Here is a 15,410-nt window from a genome sequence, read left to right on the forward strand (position 1 = left end):
GCCCCTCGGCCCCGCCCCGCCCCTCGGCCCCGCCCCGCCCCTCGGCCGGCGGGCGGTACTCACTAGACTCCCGTGTAGCCGGGGGCGCAGAGGCACTGGCCGGTGCGGGGGTCGCAGCTGGCTCCGTGGCGGCACTGGCACGGCAGCTGGCAGCCCTTGCCGTGGGTGCCGGGCGCGCAGAGCTCCTCGCAGCGCCAGCCGCGGAAGCCGGCGGCGCACACGCAGGCGCCCGTGATGGGGTTGCACAGGGCTCCATTCTGGCACTGGCATCGGTTGCTGCAGTGCGGGCCCCAGTGGTCGCCGTCACAGCCTGCAAGACAGGAGCCGGTCAGGGCGGAGGGAGGCCCCTGAGGGGCTCTCCTTGGGATGGGGGCCAGCACCGATGCCCCCACGGCGGCCTTCCTACCTCTGCATTGCTCTCTCCTGGAGAGGAGGCAGCAAGGGCCGTTTGGGTGGAAGCTCTGGCGCCTCATAACGTCCACCGGCTCTTCGCTAAGCCACTCCAAATATTATACAAGCTAAGAAGACGGTTTCTTCAAGGCATCTCCTGGTCAGAGCCATCCCATTCCAACCAGTGCTTCCCTGAAGCCCCTCCCCTGGACTGAAATTCTGGAACCATAAACTGTTTACCTCCCTCCGGCTTTGCTAAACTCTTCTGGGTTGGCTGTCTCTTTCTCTCAGCCAGGCTGTTTCTCTCCTGGTTTGCCAGCCCTCTTTTCTGTGACCCTACTCAGCCCCTCCCCTTCTTGGTGCTTCCCCAGCCCAGCCCTGTCTTCCTGAAACTCATTAGTTTTCTCACCTCCTGCACCTCAGTCTCAGTGAACCTGTCTTCTACCTCCCTGCACCTCCCCTGGCTGACTTTATCTCCCTGCACCCTTCCCATCTCTCTCTCTGCTGCTTCTCCCTTTCAGTAATGCCTACCCCCCCCCCCCAACCAACCCCGCCGCTCTACCCTCCCTCCCCGGTTGCTTCATCTTCAGTTCAATTTCTTTACTTTCCAAAGCCAACTTCAGAAGGACCAGGAAAAAGTAGTGTTTCCCTGGGAGGGGACAGAGAGCCTTCAAGATCTTTATATGTAATTAAATGTTTCAAAGAGCACTATCTGAGCCAGCTTTGCAGAAATTTCCACAGCTGTGAAAAGGGCCTGAATGGCAGAGCCCCAGGTAGGTCACCCAGCCTGCATCCACCTCCAGCTCTGACCCTCATCTGGTGCATACAGGACTACTGGACACACAATAAGAAGGTGTCCTCAAACCATAGCCTCATCTACTTGAATCCTGGAGTATGGTGGATGTGGAGTTCAAGCATGGACATGGACAGGCACAAATAATGTTCTAGGAGAAGTTCAGTGGAAAGATTGCTCCCAGCTAAGGAGACCAGGCAAGACTTCCTAGAGAGAGGGATCTGAAGTGGGCTGTCTCCCTTGTCTGCCTATCAGAGTGACCAACTGTCCCAGTTTCAGCACTAAAATCCCACATTCTGAGAAATCCCTCAGTCTTGAGCAAACTGGAATGGCTAGATATCCTACCTCCTGAAGACGAGGAGATGATCAGTTGACCTTTGTGCTCCAGTGATTCTAGGGTTTAGACACCCAGGGAGGAAGGAGGCAGTTGAGTGGGACTGGAGAAGGTGTCACTGGGCACGCTCGGTATGAACAAAGAGATGGGGGCACTCGAGTGTTGGGCAGGTACAAAAGCACAAGGTTCTAGTGAGGCCAGTGAGTGCATGGGATCTTTGGCATGATGGAGGCATTGATGGAGGAATCACTCCATCAGCCCCACAAACTCCCCTGTACATATCTGCCACTTGCTGATCAAGGTCAAGTGGTCAATGTCATGGAGCCTGATTATCATCCTTTAGTAGATGGAGCCAGCCTAGGCCCAAATCCCAATTACCCTATCTTGCTTTATTCCTTTTTCATCTGTGCCCCAAATATTCACATGTACAAACTGAGCTGCCAGATTATGAGTAAGTCTCACCCTGCATTTCCTACCTGGTACTATAGTGAGTGAGGCAAAATTAAGTCCAGCAACCAAAAGCAATCTTGAGAAATAAGAACGAGGCTGGAGGCATCACGATTCCTGATTTCAAACTGTAGTACGAAGCTACAGTAATCAAAACAGTATGGTATTGGCATAAAACAGACACAGGATCAACAGAACAGAACAGAGAGCCTAGAAATAAACCCATGCATATACAGTCAATTAATTTATGACAAAGGAGTCAAGAATATACAGTGGGGAAAGGACACCATAAATGATGTCAGGAAAACTGGACAGCCACTTATAAAAGAATGAAACTTGACCACTATCTTATATCATATACAAACATTAACTCAAAATGGAGTCAAGACCGAAGTGCAAGACCCAAAACCATTAAACTCCTAGAAGAAAACAGGTGGTAAGCTCTTGACATAGGTCTTGTGCTGATTTTCTGGATTTGACACAAGCAAAGGCAACAACAGCAAAAATAAACAAAGGCAACAAAAGCAAAAATAAACTACATCAAACTAAAAAGCTTCTGCACAGCAAAGGAAACCACCAACAAAATGAAAAGGCAGCCTACTGAATGGGAGAAAGCATCTGCAATTCATGTAACTGACAAGAGGTTAATATTCAAAATATATAAAGAACTCAAGCTCAATAGCAAAAAAACGAACAATCCAATTAAAAAATGGGCAGAGGGTCTGAATAGACATTTTTACAAAGAAGACATACAAATGGCCAACAGGCACATGAAAACATGCTCAACATCACTAATCATCAGGGAAATGCAAATCAAAACCACAGTGAGGTATCACCTCACATCTGTTAGAATGGCTAGTACCAAAAGAAGAAATAACATATGTCGGCAAAGATGTGGAGGAAAGGGAACCCTCATTCATTGGCAATGGGAATGTAAATTAGTATAGCCACTATGGAAAACAGTACGGAGGCTCCTCAAAAAATTACAAATAGAACTATCATATGATCCAGTAATTCCACCTCTGAGTATTTATCCAAAGGAAATAAAAACACTAACTCGAAAAGCTATCTGCACCCCCATGGTCACTGCAGCATTGTTTACAATAGCCAAGACAGGGAAGCAACCTAAATGTCCACTGATGGATGAATGGATAAAGAAGATGTGGTAGACACACACACACACACACACACACACACACACACACACACTGGAATATTATTCAGCCACAAAAAGAAGGAAATCCTGTCATTTGTGACAACATGGATGGACCTTGAGGGCATCATGCTAAATGAACTAAGACAGAGAAAGACAAATACCATATGATTTCACTTATCTGGAATCTAAAAGACAAAGAACCAGACAAGAACCAGACTCATAAATGCAAAGAACAGATTGGTGGTTACCCAAGGTGGGGCATAGGAAGTGGGTGAAATGGTGAAGGTGGTCAGAAGGTACAAAGTTCTAGTTATAAAATAAAGAAGCCATGGGGACGTAATGTGCAGCATGGTGACTCTAGCTAATACTGCTGTATAATTAATAATACATGAAAGTTGCTAAGAGGAGATCTTAAAGTTTCTCATCACAAGAAAAAAATGTGTAATTATGTATGGTGATAGATATTAACTAGACTTCTGGTGATCATTTCACAATATATATAAATGTGGGATCAATATTTATATACCTGAAACTAATATATCAATTATATCTCAATTAAAAAAATCAAGTCCAGTTATAGTTACAACCTCCACCCACACTGGAAGAGGTTCATGGGACTGAGAGTGATGGAGCACCCAGCAGTCGGTGTCCCCCACCTCACCCACCCTCTGGGACATATATCAGCAAATGGAAAGACTAGCTGAATTACCTACTATACCATTTTCTATCTCTTTTTGTTGCCAAGCACACATAGTTGAATTCCCATAAATTTCATGTATATATGATGTGACTCCATTGTAATGATAATGACAACCCCATTTTAAATGTTCACTGTGACATTTAAAACCCTGTAAGTCAGGTTTTACTATTCTCCGTTTCACAGATGGGAAATAAAGGGTCAGAGAGGTTAAGTGATGGTCCAAGGTTATAGTCAAGGGCGGGCTCAGGTCTGGCTCCAGCAGTCTCCACTGCTGGTAAATGGGACACTTTCCGAATGATGATTCTGAGGACAGAAACTCTGAGGTGCCATTGGGCAGAAGTGGCAGTTGCAAAGGGCAAGTGCAGAGATACCATGGAGGCTAGCCACTTCCTCTCTGTTCATCACTGGGGACAACCCCAGGATCCAGAACAACGGATTCCCTTCATTGTTAGGGCCATAGTTACTGCCCTCAGACCTTGACTCTGAAGGAAACTGTTAGAGTCCAAAGCCAGTTTGTCCTTGGTGCATCCCAGGGCATACAGTTATACTTTGCTTATCAGAGGTGACCTCTGATTCTCTGTGGCACAACCAAACCCCCAAACTGTAGGGCGTGCAGTCTCGTGGGGACGGAGATGCTAAGGCAGCATTGAAAGTATACAGCAGACGTGCTATAGTCGGGGTTGTTCTGGACAGTATAGAAGGGCATGGGTGGGTCTGAGTCCAGACGGGGGGGTTAGGGAATATGTCCTCAAAGAAGAGACTGGAAGGAGAGGTGAGCATGGGGAATGATCTATTCTACATATATTTCTAAGCAAATGAACTGATATGTGTGAAAGCCTGGAGCTGGGAAAAAGCAAGACACGGGAGAAAATTTAAAAAGGAATATTACTCGGCCATCAGAAGGGATGAATACCCACCATTTGGTTCCAACATAGATGGAACTGGAGGGGATTATGCTAAGTGAAATAAGTCAAGCAGAGAAAGACAATTATATGGTTTCACTTATATATGGAACATAAGGAATAGCATGGAAGACATTAGGAGAAGGAAGGGAAAAACGAAGGGGGGGAATCAGAGGGGGAGATGAACCACGAGAGACTATGGACTCCGGGAAACAAACCAAGGTTTTTAGAGGGGAGGGGGGTGGGGGGATGGGTTAACCCAGTGATGGGTATTAAGGAGGGCATGTACTGCAATGAGCACTAGGTGTTATATGCAGATAATGAATCATGGAACACTACCTCAAAAACTAATGAAGTACTGTATGGTGATTAACATAACATTAAAAAAAAAGGTGTGTGTCTGGAACATAGACTTTAAGGGAGAGCAAGGTATAAGTGGTACAGCTTCCTGGGCAGGGTCCAAGGTCTAGGGCTTTGTGAGCTGTGTTCAGGGGTGCTGACTTCCCCCAAGAGCAGCCGGGAAGCTCTGGATGTACTCCAAGCAGGGGACAGACATGATGAGGTGTGGCCCTAGAAAGACTGCGCTGGTGAGAACAGATGTGTGAACAGGAGAGATGGCATGACAGTGGGGTCGGGGGACCAGCTGTTATAGTAGCAAAGAGATGGTGGTGGCCTTGACTAAGGTAGTAGCCCTGGGGATGGACAGAAGGGGACAGATTCCAGCTGTATTTATGAGGTGCAAGCAGCAAGGACTTGGTGATGATGGGGCACTGGGGGAAGGAAGAGGAGGGGGGAAGGCTGTCAGCCCAGCTTAGGCGTGGGCTGCTGGGTGGATACTCTGGTGCCACTAACCCTAACCTGAACTCTTTATGGGAAACACAAGGAGAAGAGCAATGACGTTGGGGGAAAGAGAATGACATTAATCTTGGTCACTAAGTCTGAGGTGCCCAAGGGGCATTCAGGAAGGCATTCAAAGCCATTCACTTACCACGAACCGATGCGCTAACGCTTAGGGGCTTTCACACGTACACATACATGTGTACATTTGTGTCTGTGTGTCTGTATGTTTTATGGAGCTCCTACAAATACATAGAAAGAGCTTCATATCACAGTTGGAAACCATGGAAACAAACAGAAAACACTTCTGGACTAAAAAAAGCAAAGCATATGCTATATTAAAAGAGCCATTAATGTAGGGGCAAATAGCCCCACAAATCCAAGTTGACAGGAAGAGGTTACATTCAATTTAGAATACTCTGATTAAGGAAGCAGGGAAGTGTGTACTCCGTTCCATATAAATTTCCCCTCAGAGTGATTAAATGAAAAAAAAATGTTAGGGTTCACAGGGACAAGCTTCAGTTACCTAGAAAATCCACTTAAAAACACCTCATTTCCCAGCAATGACAGAGAAATGAGGCAGAGCTGTGGCGAGTCAATTATCTTTCCTGGTGAAGGTGAATAAAAACTATGGTTGTTAAAATTACAACAGGACTTTGCGCCTTCTTTTGCAGATACTCACAAACTGTTTCCAATTTGGCCTTGGAATGTCACCCCCTCACCCACTTTTTGTCTGTCACAGATGTTTCTTTCTCATTATTTCTGGCTTTGGCTGATGTTTCAAGTGGATGTATCTTCTACGGACAGCTACTGTGGGGCCTGGCTTATTCCGTTCCTTCAAGCTTTTAGAGGGGAGGGGGGGCCCCTTTCCCGGCCAGTGCCTCTCCCCGCTGACCTCTTTTAGACTTCGGGGTCCAGGGCTAATGTGTTCCCGGCTCATTTAATTCCTACAACAGCCCATTTGCAAGGGATGCTATTATGATCTCTGTTTTGTAGATCGGGAAACAGAGGCCCGAAGAGGTGACATAACTTGTCCAGAGTCACACAGCTGGGGAAGTGACTGGGCATTTGAGCTCCCAACCACTGCTGTCCTGCTGAGTACGGTCTGGTGTTGATGGAAAGGGGACATGGGATACTGACAGCCAGCCTGGGCTTAAACAGCCACCTTGGATCATTCACAAAGAGATGAGAAAGCAGAGGCTCGTTTGTCGCAAGTACTTTTATGCAAGGATTGGTGTACGTGTGAATGGTGGTCATAGGTCCCAGGTTTTCCATGGCTGGCCCTGATTCTCCTAACTTTATTCTCTCAAGATGATTTATTTAGAACTTTTTCTATTGTGTAAAATATATATAACATACCTTGTGCCATTTTAATCATTTCTAAGCATATGATTCAGTGGCATTAATTACATTCACGGTGTTATGTAACTGTCACCACTATTTCTCAGACTTTTCCATCCCCCCACCCCAAACAGAAACGGCACCCATTAAGTCACAGCTCCCGGTTCCCTCCTCCCCCACCAGCCTCTGGTAGCCTCCTATCTCCTTTCTGTCTCTCTGACTTCACCTATTTTGGATATTTCGTATAAGTGGAACCATGTATTAGTCTTTTTGTGACTGGCTTATTTCAAGTAGCATAATATTTCCAGGTTCATCCGTGTTGGAGCCCATGTCAGAAGCTCCTTCCTTTTTAAGGCTCAATGGTATTATTTTATTGTCTAAATATGCCTCATTTTCCTTATCCGTTTCTCTGTCGATGGACGCTTGGGTTGTTTCTGCTTTTTGGCTGTTGTGGATAATGCTGTCATAAACACTGGGGTACAGTATTTTTTGAGTCCCTGAAGATCATTTATTAAAGGCACAACAATGTTTTCATGCCTTCATTGACTCTCTCTGTTAGGAATAACTTGGCTGACCACTGCTTTTTGTCACCCCTGTTCTGTGGGTTGCAGCGGGAGGAGTGGGGGGGAGCTGGGGTGTGCCCTTGTTCCTAGCTGCCCTGTCACCCACATGCACACAGTCTCCCCCAGCGTCCGGCCCAGAGCTGGGCCCAGGAAGAGCCATCAGCCATCTGACAAGGGTGCCTGGCCAGGGCTTTTCCAGCGACCAAAGAGCCTTCTCTCGGCTGCTTATGAGGATTCATTTCCTCAGGGTTGTTCTTGGCCTGGCTGCACGTTAGCATCACCCTGGGAGGTTTTAAAAAAAACAATCATGCCTGGCCTTCACCCCTGGACATTCTGATTTAATTATTCTAGAGTGGAAGGGGTCCAAGCATAGGTCCTTTTAAAAAGAGCAGCTGACGGGCGCCTGGGTGGCTCAGATGGTTAAGCGTCTGCCTTCGGCTCAGGTCATGATCCCAGGGTCCTGGGATCGAGTCCCACATCGGGCTCTCTGCTCCTTGGGAGGCTGCTTCTCCCTCTGCCTCTCTCTCTGTCTCTCATGAATAAATAAATAAAAATCTTAAAAAAAAAAAAAAAAAAGAGCAGCTGACAAGAACTACCATCCTGGTGACCTGCATTCTCACTGGTCTTCCCAGAGATGGGCAGGTGGATGCTGGGCCCGAGGTGGGATGGGACAGATACATGGTTCTTTCCATTCCACAGATGGGAATCTTGAGACTCAGCATGGAGGAGAATTGGCCGCTGAAGTGAAGGTCAGGTGTTCAGAAATGAACCTGGGATCCACTGTCCCTGCGCTGCCCTGGCCTGGGCCAAGGTCTCCCCACTCACCTTTAGCAATAGTCAGAGCACCTCCCCATGCCCCCCCACCCCAAGAAGATGGAGGGGGAGCTGACATGTCATGGTATTGCTCCTGGGTTTATAAAGCAGTGGGCCAAGAAGCAGAGATGGCCTGAAACCATTCCAGCTGATAAATAAAGTGACTTCCCAGTGAGGGAGGTCATTTGTCAACTGACTTGCCCTAATAAAAGCACAGACAAATTCTCAGAGGCTGAGTGCCTCCGTTCTTTTCAGGTCCGAGCCGCAATTCTGAGGGTTCAATGAGCCTGAGTCACAGCCGGCGCTGTGCAATCTGGGGCAGCCCCCTCCCCTCTCTGGGCCTGTTTTCTCATCTGTAAAACGACAGATTTGGACCAGTGGTTTGTGCTTAGAGTAGGTCACCCTCCCCAAGAGAGCATCTGGAAATGGGGGGAGGGAGGAATTAAGTTGTCACGAACGATCAGGGACTGTCTTGCACGATGAAGAGCTATGCTCCCCAATGCCATTGGTGTTCTCATTCAAGACACCAGTAGATAAAATTCTGGGGTCTCTTCCAGCCTTGATATTATGTGATTCTATGCTCTGTTGCTAAATGTCCCCACTTGAGAAGCAGGCCAGAGGGGACAGGGGTGAGAGGTGTGTTTGTCCTCATGTAGAGAAGAAAAATTCGAGGTGGTTACTCAGGCTCTGAGCTGAGCCATCGCTCAGCTCCCTATCTTTCCACCACTTAGATTGTTGGAATTAAATATTAATAGACCAAAGTGCCATAGATTAAAACCCAAATCTCCTGACGCAGTCCCTAAGCCAGAAGATGCTGACAGCACAGGATTATAATGATGTATCATTAGCTCTTAGTGATCTATTTATTACACTTGTTACTTACTCTGTTATTTAACCACATTATCTATATCTCCTGTAAGCCTCTGAAGGGAGGCGGGACTCACAGTGGCTGCTGGGGATGTGGAGCGCACCTCCACGTCCTGCTGGTTTCCCAGGGCGCAGGAGCCGAGGGAGAAACACGCGTGCGCAGGAAAACCCCCGCCCCCTGCACGCTCCTGTGGGTCAGGGGCGTCCTCACTCGGGTTATTCACTCTGGTTCCTCTTCTGGCCTGGTGCCCCCTCTTTGTCCCTTGCCTTGTTCCGAAGAGGATTTGAGGCAAACCATGTAAGGTGGGATTATTACCCCATTTTCCAACTGAGAAAACTGAGGTTCAGAGACTTTACATAACTAAACTGAGGTTTATCGATTTTGGCACTTATTTTGAGCCAGAAAATTCTTTGTTGTGTGGGCTGTCCTGTGTAGGACGTTTAGCAGCACCCCTGGCTCCCACCCCCTGGATGCCAGCAGCAAACCCTCCTCCACAATTGTGGCAACTGAAAATGTCTCCAGATATTGACAAATGTCCCCTTGGGGACAAAATCACCCCTGATGACAAAAGGCAGAGTTGAGAGTCTGAGCCTGCCTTTCTTACTGCTAGGCTTTAGGGGTCTTCTCTAAACACGTTACAGGTCAGGAAACTCTGGACCAGAGAGACTGTCTTGCCTGTAGCCACACAGCTAATGCAGTGAAGAGCTAGATTGGAAACCAGCTGGCCATGTTGATCTAGCGCTCTTTGCATTCCACCGTATTGACTTTTGGGAGATGAGTTAGGTTCATTTATCGCTTGTCAAACAATTAGGGTGCGCCTACTCTGTTCTAGATGCTGAGAAGCCCACAGTTAGTTTGATAAGCAGACAAGCAAATGGGAAATGTGGACCCATCGGGACATGGAATGACTAGCAGATGCTGGTCAGGCTATGCGGGGCAGCTACAATCAGGGAGGGTGCCCCACTGTCCGTGCAGGGGTCAGGAGACCCAGGAGGGTCTTGAGGTAGCAGGGCAGGAGGAGGGAACGAAGCCAGCTGGTACATTAAAAAGCCCCAAGCAAAGGCAGTCACTTCGGCTCATCACCTTCCTCACTTCCATCACCATGGCCTCAACCACAGTTCCAGGCACTAAGTCCACTCTAACCAGATGTCATCAAGCCATCAAAATATCGGGAGGGAGTGGAGAGATGCAGCAACTCCATTCTATCCGGGCCCCCCCGTCTTGCTGTGGAAAGAAGCTCTGGAGGCCCGTGCTGGGCCCTGGCTTTAAGATACCGCCAAGTCTGCCTGCATTCCACCACGAGGACTCCACTCCTCAGGATGTGCAGGCACTGAAATGCACATCACCCATGTTTGTGTGAGGGGTGTGCGTGTCAGTCACAACATGAGGCAATACGAGCCATTAATACCCCAGTTATCTGTTAACATCTGAGTGGCAGTTAGCAGACCTGGGAGCCAGATTAGGAAGTGTGTGTGTGTGTGTGTGTGTGTCTACTTTTGGAGAGAGGAGATGGGAACGTAAAAAAGTCAAATTTATCAACTTTGCAGGGACAGCTCTGGATATAGAATGCCACGATATTGCATGTGATGAAAAAGAAAACTAGGCATTGGGTACTTTGTAATACCTAGTTTGTTCAATTCCAGCCACAACTCCTCAGGCTAGCTAGAATTATCCCCATTTTACAGAGGGAGGAAGCAAGGTTAGGTGTGGTTAGGTGACTAGCTCATGACCTCCCAGCCAGAGCGATCTCTGGCCTGTTTCTTGAATGGGGACATTTAACACAAATGCCTTGCACTACAGAGTGTCAGGCATGACGTGGCAGAGCTGGAACACGGGGTGCATGTACACCTGTGCTCTCCTACAGAAGAGGATCTTGAGACCCAGAGAGGGCAGGGAGCCATCTAGGTCACCGGCAGGCAAGCGGCAGGAGAGGGTGAGACTTGGGACTCATGTGAGGCCTCTAGGCCATGCTGAGCAGACAGGCTGGTGCGGAATCCATGGGCTCCTGGCACTGCCAGTCCCTTCCCTTCCAGAGCCCAAGTTGGAATGCATGCACCGTCCCGCCCCTCAGCCCTAGGCTGTACTCCTCTCTGGGATAAATGTACCTTGGCCACCCCGGCGCTTCTGGCTCATACATTTCAGTGATGGGGTCAGCGAGGCCCGGGGTGAGAGGTAAGCTGGGGGCTGTCCCCAAGTGGATCCACGGGCAGACCAGAGCTGTGTCCTCAGCTCTGCTTAAAACCTACGCCCCCCAACCCCCCACCTCCACAGACTTTTAATGAGGCTCAGCTCCTGGCTGCCTGGCTCCTTCTGATCTGCCTATATCACTGCCTTTGAAGCTTCCCAGCCCCAAAGACCATTTATTTCCACAATTTGCCTAGAAAGCCTCATAAATCATGTCTGCGCACAAAGGAATTACCTCTTTGGAAGAGCTTTCAAAGGCAGCAGCAAAGGCACCACAGACCTGCTGGGGGGACCACCGCTTTGGCCCTGCACCCTCCCCAGCGTGGCCCAGCCCTCACCTCACGTTCAAAGCTCCTGAGCAAACTCTGGGCTGGGGATGGGAGGAGGGCTGTGGGGGATCAAAGGGAATTTGGTGAAGCTCCAGAGTGTGGGATGGGAGCCCCAGTTGTGAGCTCTGAGGGAGGTGAACCCACAGTTGGGGTGGGAAAGGACACAGGAAGGTCACGGGGTCCAAGCTGGTTTCCCATGAGAAGTGAACTCATTCCACACCCTTGCCTACCATTTTTCTATCATTCCGCATCATCCTAACTTTCTCCAAACAGTGAAGTCTGGTCTGGTGGAAAGAGCCTCTCCCTGCCTGTCATGGCTCTGGGCAAGGTACCACCCTTCCAGGCCTCAGCATCTCCCTGGACTGGATTAGTCCAGATGGGTGGGTGTCAAGCAGTGACCCATGGAGTCCAGAGGGGTCCTGTGTGTGGGGTAGGGGTCGGGGCCATACCAGGGCCTTCAGAGCTGCTGTGGGCTTTGCTGGGTTTTCACATAAGGACAAAGTCTTAAGCAGCTCGAGGTTGGGGTGGGGGGGGGGGAAGGGGGGTAAAACCCCAATCCAAGATCCTTTTTGCCTTTCAAAGTCTGTGTTTAATTCCCCTCATGGTCAGAAAGTTATTTGATCATGTGGACTCCAAGGGTCTGCTGTGTTGCCTAAGACACCAGGAACTTGGGAATGATGAAGGTAACCAAGGTTGACACCAAGATTACTAACTGGCGGAGCAGGGCCCCCACCAATCAGAACGGCCCTGCGGCTGCATCGGAACCTGCGGTTCTAGCCAGCGCCTAGCAGCCAATGGGCAGCACTGTCTGAGCGCTCCACAATTATCTTATTTAATCCTCCCAACAATCCTACAATCTCCATTTCCAGATGAGGAAACTGAGACGGAGAGGTAATACCCTGCGTAAGCAGAGCGTCCAGATGTTGCCATAGCCTCCATCCCCTTCCGGCCCCCAGCTCCAGCTGGGAGTTATGGACTAACCAGACCCCTCGGCTGAGTTTCTGTGCCATCTTAGACAAACTGCATCCCCTCTTTGGACCTCTGTTTCCCCCACTGTAAAATAAAGAGAGTGGAACAAGATGATCCCCAAGATGTCTTCCATTTCGGGCTCTCTGAACCCTCTGAGTCACGTGGAAGAACTATAAGGGACAAAGACCCAGACAGGTATGTGGAGAGAAGCAAACCCAAAGGAGGAAGCCCAGTGTTGAATCTTAGAGCACGTGTGTGCTCTGAATCTCTGCTCATAGAAGCTCACCGAATTACAGGCATGAAAAGAATTTTCGCAACGAGGACAATGAATGCAGGTTTGCCTCATGTTATGCAACCATTCTTCCAAGTCTTTGTGCAATCACTATTTGGAATAACCCTGTTTATCGGTACACTTTTGACCTTCTAAATGACCTCTATGTTGATAGGTATTCAAAGCAAAGATTGGCAATCCCATTGCTCAGATGGAGAGACTGAAGCCCAGGGCAGTGAAGCGGCTTGCCCAAGGCTACTGGTCTAGTTAGCAGGAGAGCTGAGACTCCGGGTCTTCAGGCTCTGATCCCAGCCCCCCATTCTCCCTGGTACCGCTTCCCCAGTGGGGTCATTTAACACAGAGCCTACCTATCAGCAGCATGCCATAGCTCTTTGATGTTTGGCGTCTGTTGGTATTGATGTCATTTGTGTCATGGTCCATTTGTCCCTGTTACAGGGAGGGACTTTGAGGGTAGCTCCCAGCTGGGCCTGCCAGTCAGAGGACACTCTATCTATCACTGCTGGGCGAGGACCTCTGGTCTCCCTGGAGAGAGGAGGCCTGAGGGCAAGTGACAAATGGCCTTCCCGTCTATTGAGAGTTATTATCAAGGGCAGGGACTGGCTGCTCCTAGGATCTGCTAAGGAGGAAGCCAAGGAGAGACATGTGGCTGCAGTAGGAGGTGTGCGAACTGTCCATTTGTTCCTTCACTCTGTAAAACTTTACCCAACGCCTACTATGTGCCAGACACTGGGGATCAAGTGGGGAATTAAACCCATAGAACCTTCCCAGAGCTAATAGTCCAGCAGCAGAGAGAGACAATAAGCAAATAAAGGCCTCTGCTTTGGCCTCTGCTCAAATGGTGCCTCCTCATCACTAAGTTCTCTCCCCAATCCCCCTGGCTTTTTTTTTTCCCCTAGAACTTACTCAATCTGATATTATATAATCACTGCATCATATATTTATTTTCATCTTTTTAATTATCTGGGGCTCCCTTTAGAATATCGGCTCCTTTAGGGCAGGGCTTTATTTTATTGACTGTTGTATCTGGTCTCTAGTAGATGCTCAATAAATATTTGCCGAACAAGCAAATGGATTACCAAGTTAATATGTAATTAGAAGTTGCAGTAAGGGTATGAAGGGTCCAAATAAGAGCTTGATAGTAAACAAAGACAGGGGCATCCTTTCAGTTGGGAGAGCCTTTCTGAGGAGGTGTCATTTAGGCGGAGAGCTGAAGGAAGGATGGGAAGGAGGCAGTTGTGGGAAGAGTGGGAGGTCAAAGCCTTCCAGGTAAAAGTAAGAGCATGGACAAATGTCCTGAGGTGGGGCAAGGCTGAGCTGAGTCAAGGCACTGATGGGGGCAGCACAGCTGGGACACCGTGAGAGCAATCAGAAAGGGAAAGGGCTCAGCGTGAGTCAACAGGGCCAGACCACACGTGGCTTGGCAGGGAGCCGGGATTTTAAGAGCGATGGGAAGCTCCTGAAGGGTTCTGTCATGACTCAATGACAGTCATAAAGCAGGACTTCCCTGTGAGCAGGAATTGCAACCCTGGACCAGGAGGGACATGGTCCCTCATCATCATCCTGGGCAAGCCAGGACTTTCCTGGCTTAGAAAGGAAGAGGGGAGGGGGAGCGAAAGAAGGGGGAAGAGTATGGGGGGAAAGATTTGCTCACAGCACTACCTGCTGCCAATGAGGTCTCCCCACCCCTGTGCCAGGCAGGAGACAGCTGGGGAGGGGGATGAATGGGGAGGAGAATCAGTCAGGGCAGCTAAGTATACTTTGGCATCCAGGTGATTCAGAAAATGTGCTGACAGTTGTACACAAGCTGAGATCTCATAAATTACACCCCCCTTTCCCCCCAGGAGAGGCGGAGGCCTTGCTAAATATAGCTCCCCTTACTGTTATTTATGTCTCTGGGCGCCAAGCAGGGACTCCTGAAGCCTGTCTCACCCATCACTAACTGTGGGTGCCGTGTTCGCCAGAAGCTGGCAAGGTGAGAGGGCTGGACACAGGGTCGGCGGGCCCCCTGTGCAGCTGAGAACCGTGGGGAGGAGCCCAGGGCTGCAGGGAAGGATAGGGCCACTCTGGCCGCTGATGTCCCAGTCAGTTGGCCGCTCAGGAACACGGGCGGCACATGAGCAAACAGGACGGGGTTAATGACCCTTAGGATTTCTGATGACCACAGGCATGGCCCATAGCAGGCAGCGGCAGCAAGCTTCATTAAGCAGGACATCCACATTCTATGCTTCTGGAACATCCCTTGAGCTCCTCGGGGCCTGGGACTTCAGAGGGAATCTAATGAGCTTAACTTAAAAAAGTGCTACAGGCCCTTAGCACCCCTCATTCTGTCTTGGGGGGCACGCAGCCTCCTCCAGAGCACCTATCCTGGTCCTCCGCATGGGAGTCACTCCCTGAGGCCCTGCAGACCCCAAACAGGGAGGGGCTTCCCCACCTTCCCAAGCCCCCTTATCCATTAAGACTCAGATTAAATGCTCCTTCCTAGACAAGGTTTC

The 15,410-nt window shown here is 49.2% G+C and overlaps 1 protein-coding gene across 1 annotated transcript in view; it reads right to left on the reverse strand.

Annotated features, from left to right (window-relative positions):
- Positions 1-15,410, reverse strand: part of MEGF11 (multiple EGF like domains 11) — a 250,988-nt gene that overhangs the window by 77,766 nt on the left and 157,812 nt on the right. Inside the window, exon 6 of the mRNA XM_034994182.1 lies at positions 64-310. Coding sequence (XP_034850073.1) covers positions 64-310 — 247 coding nt within the window. The remainder of the gene's footprint in view (positions 1-63; positions 311-15,410) is intronic.

Source organism: Mirounga leonina, unplaced genomic scaffold (assembly GCF_011800145.1).
Source record: "Mirounga leonina isolate KUSES-001 unplaced genomic scaffold, KU_Mleo_1.0 Mir_91, whole genome shotgun sequence".
Lineage (NCBI taxonomy): Eukaryota > Metazoa > Chordata > Mammalia > Carnivora > Phocidae > Mirounga > Mirounga leonina.